At 39.1% G+C, this 12433-nt stretch overlaps 1 protein-coding gene across 20 annotated transcripts in view; it reads left to right on the top strand.

Moving 5' to 3' along the window:
• Positions 1-12433, top strand: part of PGCKA1 (PDCD10 and GCKIII kinases associated 1) — a 43344-nt gene that overhangs the window by 24133 nt on the left and 6778 nt on the right. For 16 of the 20 annotated variants that reach the window (XM_071743761.1, XM_071743778.1, XM_071743760.1 and 13 more), the window contains one exon: positions 784-834. The exons of 3 other annotated variants lie outside the window; for them this stretch is intronic. In XM_071743761.1, the coding sequence (XP_071599862.1) occupies positions 784-834 (51 nt within the window). Of the gene's footprint in view, positions 1-783; positions 835-6531; positions 6555-12433 lie in introns of those variants that run through there. One more of the 20 variants, XM_071743759.1, reaches the window with a different exon arrangement.

The following is a 12433-nucleotide window of genomic DNA, read 5'->3' as shown; positions in this document are numbered from 1 at the left end:
AAGTCCCCAGCAAAATACATTGCTTGTTTCCTATAAGTGAGCTCACCTTGGTATTTAATATTAATTACAGGTTTGCATGCACATGCAAATCCTCAAAGGCATATGCCCACATTCCACTCACTTTAAGAAATACAGAAAACATTAATATTTTAAAGGAGAAAAAGCAGCTGCATCAATTTAATTCTAGTACTATCATGATCTCTCAAATGTATCTCACTTTCTGTAAATTCTGAATAGAAAACATTTTTGCTTAATTTTCCATTTGTGCTGGACATTTGTATCTGAAAGAACAACAGCTTTACCAACACATGGAATGTTACTGCAATGCTAGAAGCATTTAAGTTTCAAAGTTTGTGAAAATCCAAAGGAGAAAATTCTGACAAGCATACAGTAAAGGTGAAGTTTTAGCTGATACTATAAATATCCTGGCTCCCAGTGAAGAAAAAAGAAATCCCATAATGCTGCATATTTGAAAATTTTCTAATTTCATTCTTGCTATTAAAAGTATAAACACTTCACATGAGTCCTACTAATCCACTGTTGCAGGCAAGCTCATGCTCACTATAAGCAGGTTAGCATTCCAGTTCAGCTCAAGGGGATGAGCATGCTACTGAAGAGATTTGCTTGATCATTTTCTAAATTAAAAACTCACAATGATATGAAGAGGAGGTTGTTATATTTCCATGCCATTCACAGTAGACAGCCTAAACCTCAGAGTATCTTTCTTACTTGTGTGGGCACTTGAAGAAACCACTTGTAAAGTGTTGTTTTTTACTATTGCAGGATTAAGATATTTAAACATTTCAAAGCAGTCAATGGAGTACCATCCAAAAGGTAGGGTTATTTTTTTTTATTATTCTCCTTGTGTACATTTAACATCTTCAGGCCATTCACTATTGCAACTTCAGGACTCCACAACAGAGAGCATCACTGGATTCTTTTCTCCTCTCCACAGTACTCCACACCACATTTTCTAATAATGATGCTTTGCTGCTATTTGCACTGGTGACAGAGCAGGTTCTGAGCTGTGTTTCTTTCCAATCTCTAATACTTTTGATATAGCAAATAAATTCTTTAGAGTTTCCCCTTTGAAGTTTAGGAAAAGATACTGTTAAGAAGAGATATAAGAATATGAAATTCACTCTGAAGTCACTCTGAAGTGACTCTAAGTCAGTTAACACAGGTGAAAAATGGAAGAAGAAAATGTGGAAATACAGACAAATGGTACAGGAAGAACAACTAAGGCAAGAGGAGAAAGAAAGAGGGGGATTTGGGGAAAGAGAACAAATTGGAAAACAAGGATTGATTTGGCTGGAGAAGGATATCACACTGGCTTCTAACAGTTCCCTTACAAAGAGATACATTTTATTCCACTAGATGGTTAAATGCAATATCCTGACAATTTTAAGAAAGCCCCTTGATCTATTTGTTTTGGGTTTGGTTTTTTGTTTTGCTTTGTTATTTTTCTTGTTTTGTTTTTTTGAGAGGGGAATCATTGACTCATACTAACTGCTTACAGCTTTATCCAATTTTCTTTGTATATTAAGAGAGACTGATGTTCTGAGCAGTAAACCACCACCACAATACCTGCCACTAGCAATATTTCAGATGATATAAACAAAGCAGAAGCATTTGAAATATTCAGGGCAAGATGTTTTTCTGGGACACAAAGCTACAATTGAATACCACAGCTGAGATCACATATCCTACCTGTCCTCAATCCTGCCTAGAGGCATATAAACAAAACCCCTCAAATACCTATTTGAAACAATCTCCATAGCTATCCCAGCCTACTTTCAGAACACTGCTCCTTTCAGTAAAAATGTATGGCATACATAGGATAGGGGCCTGCTAAATTCCAGCAGTTCGTGCCCACTTCAAAATATTCAACAGAGGGGAAAAAAAAAAAAAAAAAAAAAAAAAAAGCAAAAAGCAAAAGTTTTCAATAATCTAGAATGCCAAAATCACGAGTAAACGTGTTCCACTTGGTGGTGCACTTCATTGTTTTTTCACAGGTTTTATAGTTTTCTTATTTCAGCTTGCAAGAATTTTATATCTAAACCATATGAGGTCTTTCCCATCTTCCTCTGTTTACAGTGTGTTTCACAGACCACCTAAAGCTTTGAAGTATTTCAGCATCTTATTTTAAAGGTTCTGTTATCTGTAGCCCTCAGATTTCTGCAGAATGCTGACAGGTTGTTTCTGGGGTTTTGCTGCTGCTCCACGGAACTCATGGGCAAATACAAGAGGCAACAGCTTCTAGTAGATAACAGCTCAACCAAGAGCTTGATTTCAGAGCAGTGTACAGTGTGCTGCTCTGCTGCAAGCTAGTGGCAGCTATGTGACACCACACATGGCATAACCACATAACATAGCTGGGAGAGAGTCAAGCTTGCCAGATTTTTCTCAGAGACTAAATCCTGTGGCATTAGGCTATAGCCTTCACACTCACAGTTGGATATTTTCATATCAGTGCCCAGTGATACCTGATTTTTAGCTCAGTACCCAGGCTTAGTGCTATTTTATGTCTAAGTCACACATAGGTATTGATATTCCCCAGCTATGCCTCATTAGGCACTCTAATTCATCATCCCATGCACAGCCAAAAAGGGAAATAGCCCAAAGTAAATCTGTCAAGAGCTGGATGCAACTGCAGACCCTGACATACTCTCTTCTTCAAATACACCTTTCTGGCCTCACCAACTGCACTTCCTTGTATTCAGCTACAATTCCAATCTAATCTTTTACCAGGGACAGCAACATCTTTCAGCTATTACTGTCCTTAATTACGTCTTAGACCTCTCAGCAACCGTTGAATTTTTTCAGTTCTCAAAATTTACCACAGTTTTTAATATATCAGTGGATCAAGTAGCATGCTTCCATCCTCTCTCTCTGTTCTTTGAGACCTAGACCTACTGAGAGCTGGGAAGATCAGCCCTTCTTTGTTACCTCATCTTTCATCCAAAGGTTGAAATCTCACTTCTTTTGCTAGCCCTGTAGGCAGAACTAGAAGCAACTATAAGAAAACTATCACAAGACCTTCAGTTTTTCCTTTATGAGGGACTCATCAAGATAATTTTTTTTAAGTAAATCAAAATGTCTCTCCTGATTTCAATGTATGGTTGTTTCTCAAGTAGATCCACAGAATATGGATGCACCCAGTGTAGAAGGCTCATGATCTCCAGGATGCTCAGATCAGGCCACTGAAGAGATTTGAAATTACAGAATATCACTGAAGCTGGACAGACCGGTTCATACTTAGTTTTGCTCCTCCAGCTAACATACCAAGGGAAAATACCTAGGACAGGCATTAGGTTGAAAGTCGAAGTACAGATATTTCTAGCAAGAACCAGGAAGGAGCCCCTTGTGAACATATAGCATATGGACCACATGAGATGACAAGGAACAGAGGAGCATTTTGGAGTATTCAAATATTTCAGATATTATTGGGAGCAAATAACAGCCTTTAGCAGCTACACTAAAATGGTGTGAACATGAAAGAGAATTTCCAAATTACAGCTTTTATTTTTAAAACATCTTTATAAGCTACCTCATATTCTAAAACAAACCAAAAACTGAAACTTGGACTTTTACACCATACACCAATCACTATGACCTTTTCTTTCAGCAGCCTCATGCAACTGAGTAAAACAAGTTCTCCATAAGATGTCTTCCTACTAGTCCCTTGAGAAGTCCTTGAGGCATAAGAACATATGATTCACTGGCAGGATTTCAGTAGCTGTGTGTTTCCAAAACTGGGGAGCAACTAATGAGACAATTTTACCAACTGGAAAACTGCTAAGACTACCTTGGACTTATTCCCAAATTAAGAGGGTTTTTTTACTCTAAAGTATGTGCATGACACCTATGGGGAGGTACATGTATACAGAAATACAGCCTTACAACCCAATCTGCAATGTCATTTCTTCATCACAAAGACTATGGCATAAAAATAACAAGCTGCTCCCTCAGCTGGCCTGCAAGACTGGGCAAATGATGCAAATGAGTCACAGTTTTCTCTTGAAAAGATTCAGTGCATCATATCCATGATGCACATGTGGTCTCCACTGTCTTCATGGAGCAAAGTCACAGATCATCTGCCTTCAATTTCTACCCATGCCACTGCTATGCCAATGGGACCCATATTCTCTGTGGTGTAACATTACTCAGCAGAAAAAGGAAAAAGTTACCCAAATGGACAACATGTCCTCAGATCCTTTTCAAGTTTCTATTTCACTAAGGCCAGGACTCTATTGGATAATCACTCAGATGCATCTCATCTGGACAGAAAGTCAGGAAAACTGAGCTTTTTAAAGGTTTTTTGTTTTTTCCAACCCAATTATTGTGTTCACCCCAGTACTTTTAGCATCCTGGTGATGCTTTAGTGAATTTTGAGCACTCAAAACTGAAATCCACAGCACTCCCTGGAAGTCCACAGCCACTGCATTCCCTCCCAGGTGTCTAGCTGACTAAAGGTGTCTTGATGGACATACCAGAGCTCCTATCATCCTGATAAGTGCCTGCAAAATATCTCCTGCCAAGCTCATTAGGGAGCTGTAAAATAAGCATACTGTTTTCATTAAGAATCAGGAAAGACCATTCAGCCAGATACATGATAGAACAGGGAGTCCAAGTTCAGAGCAAGGATTTATAATCAAATATCAACAGACATCTATGCCAGGAGGGACATGGCACTTCAGCTGGATACCCAGCCAAGTCTGCTGAGAGCTTATGAACTCCTTGCCCTGGGGTGTGACTATGCCAGATTTCCTGTGGCCTGAAACCACATGGTGCTGGTGAGGCTCCAAAGCCTGGCAGGTGCACTAAGGCCACGTCTCACAGAGTCTAATAGCACAACGTTCAACCTAAAACAAAGAAGCCACAGAAACTCCCATTCAAAACCACAGAGGAAGCTGTGATTATTTTACATAGTATTCAAAGGGTAAGAGAATTCCCTGTTAAACCAGCAGCCCTGGTTCAGTTTAACCCTCAGCCTCAAAGCCATGTCACACAGTTATCAAAGTCACATCCTTGATGGCATGCTTTGAAGAAGACTGCTGATGCCTGGCCCTGAGAAGAGAGGTGTTCCAGGCAAAACATAAGCAAAGAATCCTATGAACTGTACCCCTGTGGCAGTGCTATCTCAGACCTTCATTCTGGGGCTGTTTTATCTTAAGTGTTTTAAAAAGACATTGGATGCAACCAAAGATTTTCAGGCCAAGGGTTGGAATCCAAGAATCCATTCTACAAACTGCAAAGTTGCACAAGATTGCAAAAAAACACTTTAACCTCCCAAGAGAGACAAGATGTGGTCCCTCTTTGTTACATAAAATTTGGCTACAGGTATTTTGAAGTTTCAGCTGTGCTCCCAAACACAGATCCCCACTTGGCCCTAGTGTAACACAATCAGTGAATCAAATACATTTTCTCTGCTGATTGCTTCTTTCATAGATACACGGCCATCTGCTGATCAGCTCCATTTTTTGCCTTGCCACACATATAGACCATGCATCCTTTGGGAAGGAGCACGTGTCTACATTTGCTTCTGCACAATATGCCCCTAAACATAATTTGGGGTTTAGGCCTTACTAGAGTATAAGCTGTCATATTTTATAGGATTAACAATTTTAAAAGACAGGAAATAGAAATTCCAGTAACACAAACACCAGACAGTGATGTAAGTTTGAAAAGACCAGATGTAGGGAATAAGCTTGGCTAAAGAGGAAATTAGTGTTTTTATGCTACAAGCTATATTTGTTTTTCCTTTGTGCAAACTGGCTAATGATTGTGAGACTTCTACCCTTTGCCCCACTCTTCCTTTTAATCATCAAAAATAAAACAAACATTTTGTATGGTAAATAATGGGGGTAGGGAAATGCACTGTGACCTAGTGCTTTAAGTACTGAGGAACTAGTCAGAGAGAATGCATTTCCTCTTAAATATTTAAAATCAATTGCAGAGAGTGTAGCAGGAAAAAAGGAAACATTCAGATCACCTCAAAGTTTTGGCCAACGTGCCCTCTAGGGCACTCTACTGCAGTAATAAGGGTCCCACAAAAAATGTTCCCCTTCCCTTTGAGCTGGCTTTACTATCTCAGAATTGTTTGCAAAAAAAGGCTACAGCTACCAGAAAGATTAGTCAGTGAATGAAATAGTAATGACTTTAAAATAAAAAAACATTGGTAAAGGGGAAATGATAATCTGTGATAAGAATGAAACATAGGACTTCATCTGCTAATATTGTTGGGGAGACACTTGGTTAAGTGGAAGATCTGGCTGACCTTTCTGGTTGGGAAAGAAAGATATTCTGAGGAGGAGCTAGAAGGGCTTATCATAGCTATGCATATTATTACACATTTTGGAATATCAGCTTGAGCAATGAACAGTTACAACTCAAAACAAAACTGATAGCATCTACTTTTCATGACCTTCCCCTTCTACCAGCACACCTGCTGAACTGGTACCACTCCAGCTTCCATGCCTTGAGACCTCCCTTCCACTGCATCTGAATGTGGTGCAAACCAGCTGCATTGAAAAGCAAGGTGAAGGGGCACGGTAGGAGCTGGAATACCATCAGGATCTGATAAAAAACATACCTAGATGCCTGAGGAGAGAGCAGCTGTTTAGAAAGGGAACAGTTTCTGATGTTGCATTTAAATCAATTCATATGACACTCATTTCAGGAAAAGTATTTTCACAGTTAACAGCTGGCAAGCACTGCCATTGCCACCTCTAGTGGTATGGTTTCATGGTATTACACATATCCAGGATAATTAGCACCTAATTTTTCTGATGCGGGGAGGAGAATCAGGATAAATCTGACCTCAGCTCTTATGAGTGAGAACATAAATTTAAGCAGATGTTTCCATGACTCTGAGCATCCTGAGTGCTGGAGTCACTTCTCACCAAAGTGCAGCTGAGCACCCCGCTGGCAGGATGTGTCTCCCCAGTGCTGAGCAATGCTGCAGCACGGGCCCACAACCTGGGGTCAGAATGGGCTGCTGCACAGCAGACACCTCTCAGCTTGGAAAGTGCACCCTGCCTTGGATGCTCTTATGAATAATCCAAAGATATAATATGCAGTTTGTCCCATTTAATTTACATAGTAATTACTGTTGACTGCTAATGGTATGACCCTGGGACAAAGAGCGCAGTAAATGCAAATTTTTGTCAATTATTATTTTTTTCAAATTTCCTGGATAAAAATTCAAGACATGCATATATTTTCAGCTGATGCCACGTAGATAGATGTTAAAATCATGATAACATTACTCCCGCTGGCTATTTGGTGAGTGGGCCAGCTTGATGATTAGCTGATACAGTATTGATGGTTCATTGGGCAAGCATAGTGTTTGTTATTTGGGTGTTTGATATTAAAACATTTTACTCTGTAATCTCCTGAAAGGTCTGATATTTATCTAATTAGCAACAATTCTGTTTAAGTGTCACAGAATGTCAGGGGTTGGAAGGGAACTCAAAAGATCAAGTCTAACCCTCCTGCCAGGGTAAGATCACCTGGAGTAGGTCACACAGGAGCACATCCAGGTGGGGTTTGAATGTAGAGTTGTTTTGCTTGTTGGTTTGAAGCAGAAACATGTCATAATATCAGACCTACTTCCTCAAGAGGAAACAAAATAACTACTCTGTCAGAATACAAAGCATCAAAATTGATGAAGTCATAACTGAGTCTTATAAATTCCCAGATAACAATACATGCTTCTGAGGCATGAGAAGCTCCAGTTTTTTATACTTGCCCTGATTAAACCCACTTTTCTCCCTTGAAAAGAGAAGTTTAAGTAATTTTAATGAGTTCATTGTGAAGAAGTATAAATTATATCCCTAAGTCCCTACACACAAAGCCAACCCCAAACTTGATGCCTTGAAGAGCACATAGAATACATCATATTTTTATCCCATTGAAACCAACAGCCATTGTTTGTACACAGTGCCAGTGTGTAATAGCACCCAGAAGTTTGACACTTCAGTCACAAAAAGACAGAACCAGGCCATTGCCTCGAATAACATACCATCCATGAGCTCAGTTAAGCCTGGCCAAGGATTAAAGCAGAAAAGAGTAATCTTCAGAAAATACATATTCTTTTCAACAACTGGAGATAGCATAAGAATTCTTTGCATTCATGTAAATGATGACATTTATCTGTGAAAAATTGGGGATTCAATTTGTAAAGGAACAAGCAGAGAGTGGCAACAGGAGTCAAGCTAAAGCTTTCTGCTGTAAGTCAGCACTGTGGTGAGGTTGTGGTTGAAGAACTTTTATGGGCTTCTGATGGGTCCCTCTGTGTCAGCTTCACAGATAGGTGTACTAGAGATTCATGCAAACCATTCAGTCAGCAAATAAGGCCTCAGTGGAGTATGCAAGTGGCTGGCAGACTTGTGTAGCTCCCCAGATTTGTTTGTAAAGTAAATGAATGACAGGCAACTATAACCTTGACAGTAACCTTGTGTGACAGGATAGCATAAGGCTCTTTCTAGCAGACTCTGATAGTCCTTATTCCCAAATACTAAGCTTGCCTCTCTCAAAACAGGAGAAAGCACCAGGAAAACACCTGCACAGTTCCCTTTTCTTGCAGAGCAATACAGATTGACTCAAAGTCAATCCACAGGTCATACTCCATCAGTGGGATGGCATAGCTTGGTATCTCACTAGGGTTGGATTGCAGGATGTCTGAGACACTGAAATGACACTTAATTGCTGCACTTTAAGAAAGTGTGAACCAAGAGACTGAAGTCAATTCAGCTACAGAAAAAGACAAAAACAGACCATGAAGTGGAACCCTCTTCCTCTGAGGGAGCACATAACATATTTCTTCCGGTTATTTATTTTTTATTTAATTTCAATCACCCATACCAATGCTGTTGTTCCCTGAGGCACCTTTAAAATATACTTCCAACTAAGTTCAGTCAGCAGAAATTAAACTAGATAGATTTCAGTCCTGTTTTAAGTATTGGTCTCCATGTAGAGTTAAGCAAAGACTTGTTATCAAACAGTTACCTCTGTAATAACTACACCAAGACAAGAGCTGTTAAGGACTCTAGAGAGGCAATGAAAAATATCAGGCATTCTATGCCACTTTTATTTTCAAAATATTTTGATTCTCCCCTGTCTGCTAAATGTGATTGTTCCAGCCAAGTTGCTCTGTAACTTTCAGGGACAGGAGTAGAGCTGATCTGGAATTTTGTAGAAAAGTAATTTGTTTTCAAAAGACTGTCAGCTCCAAAGGTTTTATCAGTGGTGTTTAGTCTCCTCAGAGCATTGTAGAATCATAGAATAGTTCAGTTTGGAGGGACCTTTAAAGGTCAGCTAGTCCAGCATCCCCTGGAATGAACAGGGATATCTTGAACTTGATCAGGTTGCTCAGAGCATTCTGGGCGCAGAATGTTGGCATTTTTCACCTCTCTCTCTCTTTGGAGACCCTCTGGCCTCAGAATAGTGATTAAGGTCAGGAAAAAAAGCACAATATTTTAAATGTTCTCTGTATTTTAAGCAGTGAGACAGTTCTTACAGATGATATTTATCCAACAGTAGTGATTAGCCCGAATAGTGCATGACCAGCTAAGTTATGCCCCTGCTCTTTCTTCCTTTACGACTCTTTCCCTGTTATCCTCTCTCCCTCTCTACCAAAGACTGTTTTTTTTCTACTGTATGTTTACTAGCTTTCTAAATTTCTAAATATAGTTCTCAGCTCTGCCATCTGTCCCATAATTTTTCTTTTATACTATCTGTCACCCAGATCAATTTTTCCTCTCCCTCCACCCCTCAGGAACATATTGAGCTTCTCTACTCCAACCCAGACACACCTTACCCTTTTCTCAGACCTTGGCACACGCTAAACACCCCATCTGAGATCTTCCAAGAGGTGTGACTGCCTATTTAGCACAGAAAGCAAACTGCACCTCCCACGAGGAGAAGCTTGCCAAGTGCTAGAGTTCTCTAAGGCTATTCCTGTCCCAAATTCTTTATCTTCTCTCTGTACATATTTCTCTGTAAGCACTTCCTCTTCCCACATTTGATTCTGTCAATGTCTTCTAGCTGGTTAGCATTTGGCAAACAAAACAAAAAACCCCAAACAAACAAACCAACCAAACAAGAAAACCCACAAAAAACCCAACCACGAAGTAAAACTGTGTTTGTAGTGAGGTAGCCAGGTGTAATTTTGATGGGTGATGATTTCTGTCCGTGGCAAGAGGTTGGCAGCTCAGGCCAGTGCCTTGAGGATGGACAGGTATCACTGAGCAGCAAAACACAGCAGACCAACAGTCTGACACTGGAACAGGGAAGCCACTGGCAGGTTAAAGTCTGAAAGGTGCCTCTACTAGAAACAGTGAGCAAGATGTGCCCCAGACCCCTGGAAGATGCTTCATTCAGGCTCAGCAGCCCAAATAACACATATGCAGAGAAAAAAAAACAACCTCCTTACTTAATCTAGAATGGGAATAGAGAAAAGCCAAAGAAACAGCAAAAGCTCATAGAGCACCAGGATGCTGGGGAGAAAAAACTGAAACAAAACAAAACAATCAAAAAAATCAAACAAGTAGCTTAAAAAGAATGACCTAAATCAAGCCAGACCTTATTGTGACCTACTAGAAAAGCTATTTTAATATACATTCCTCTCAGTTTTCTCCCTCAGGTTTTAAAATTTAAATTAAAACACACACAAAAAAATCAAGACAGAAGAAGAAAAACACCATGAACAAAAACAAGATTGACCTTTTTTTGTTCCTATGTAAACTTGCAAGAATATTGAGAAAGGCTGTCAAACCATTTTTACTTCTCCAAAATATTTCTCCTTCCCTATTTATGACATTTTCTTTCCTTTGCCTTTTGTTTATTCATAACACAGCTATGGTTTAAACAGACAATAGAAGCTATATTATTACATAATTTTAAATCAGATACATTGTTTCTCAAATCTGATAAAGCAAAGCAGACTTCTCTTGAAGCACACTGTGGCTTGAAATGCAAGGCTATGTTTTCAGTGTCAGATACTATTCTTGTTATTCTCAGCAAGGTCTCACACGGTAAGAAAAGTCCCATTTCATTCTTATCGGGTGCCATCATAAAAATATTTAAAAGCCTCCCCTTTTTCAGTGTTTGCTTTGTTGATGGGATTGGTTTACTGCTCTCTTCAAATTAAGTCTAATTATTACCTCCCTAATAACCATGGTAGGATTTTTTCAAACTAATTTTTAAACAGTTGCTCTTCTGCATCATTTTACTTTAAAGGAAGAGTTTCACTCTTTAATAACACCAGAACGTCCTGGTCTCTCTCATTTAATTATATTGCAAGCACATCATACCTGGACTATCTTGTGCATGGTCAACTAAAAGTCTCCTGGGGTGGCTTGGGGGAAACAAAACTTTAACTTAAATTAACTTTAACTGAAGCAATCAGTGACACTGAATATGCAAACCATAATGCCATTATACTCTCTCATGCTGCAAGAATCTGATCAGTTTGTAGAACATGGTACAAAGTCAAACTCAGAGACACACTTCAGAAATTTCAGCAGCTGCTCAAAGCTGGAAAGTAGAAGTTCAAAATTAATCAGAGTAAAAGCATTTCATTTTAGGCTTCCTTCATTCCTCTCACCTGAACAGCTCCATTTTCTTCCTCTAAATACTCCAACTGATCCAGTGCATGTCAAAAAAAAAAAAAAAAAAAAAAAAAAAAAAAAAAAAAAAAAAAAAAAAATCTGTATTTAACATCTTAGTAGAGTTTTAATACCAGATGATATGTTAGTGTCCATGACTAAGTGACTGCATAATAATTGGTGACAGGAATCTTCACAGAAATCTTCAGGAATCTTATGACTGAGAAAGTCTCAGATTAATGGCAGTTTGATCTGAATACTGAGGATCTAAATGTTAAGGCCAAGCATTTTGCTGCCACTTCAGACAGGCAGTCTTTTTCTGGGAGAGTATCTAGCCCCAGAGTGTTTTACAAGAGAGCATTGCACCCCACCTCATGTTCATCTGAGGTTATCACATCAGTTTACTGGTACAGAACATCTACCAGAATAAATGCCTTATAAGAGGCAAAAAAGTTTGAACATAAAAGGATGCAATGTTTCCAGAGTCAGCATCAGATAACATTTTATGCATTGCTTGGTCTCTCTCATCCTCTTTTGTTGCCAGCCTGTAGGATGTGCTTGATTCAAACTTCTCCAGACAGACATTAATACTGCTTATCCATTAATGGAACTGTGAACACCACAAGATACACAAGTCATGGCTGTCTGACAAGAGATAAGGAGGATCAAAGCATGCCTTTTAATGCTATAAAAGCAATTTGTTCCCCAGAATTATTTTCCAACTTGATTTGAAAGATCATTATAAATATGGAAGGAAATAGCATGGAAAAAAAAAACAAACCAAAAAAAAAAAACCCAAACTAATGTTCAGTGACACTGTA

This window comes from Heliangelus exortis, chromosome 4 (assembly GCF_036169615.1).
Source record: "Heliangelus exortis chromosome 4, bHelExo1.hap1, whole genome shotgun sequence".
NCBI classification, from domain to species: Eukaryota; Metazoa; Chordata; class Aves; order Apodiformes; family Trochilidae; genus Heliangelus; species Heliangelus exortis.
Note: the sequence above shows the minus strand (reverse complement) of the source record. Positions and strands in the feature narration are given on the sequence as shown.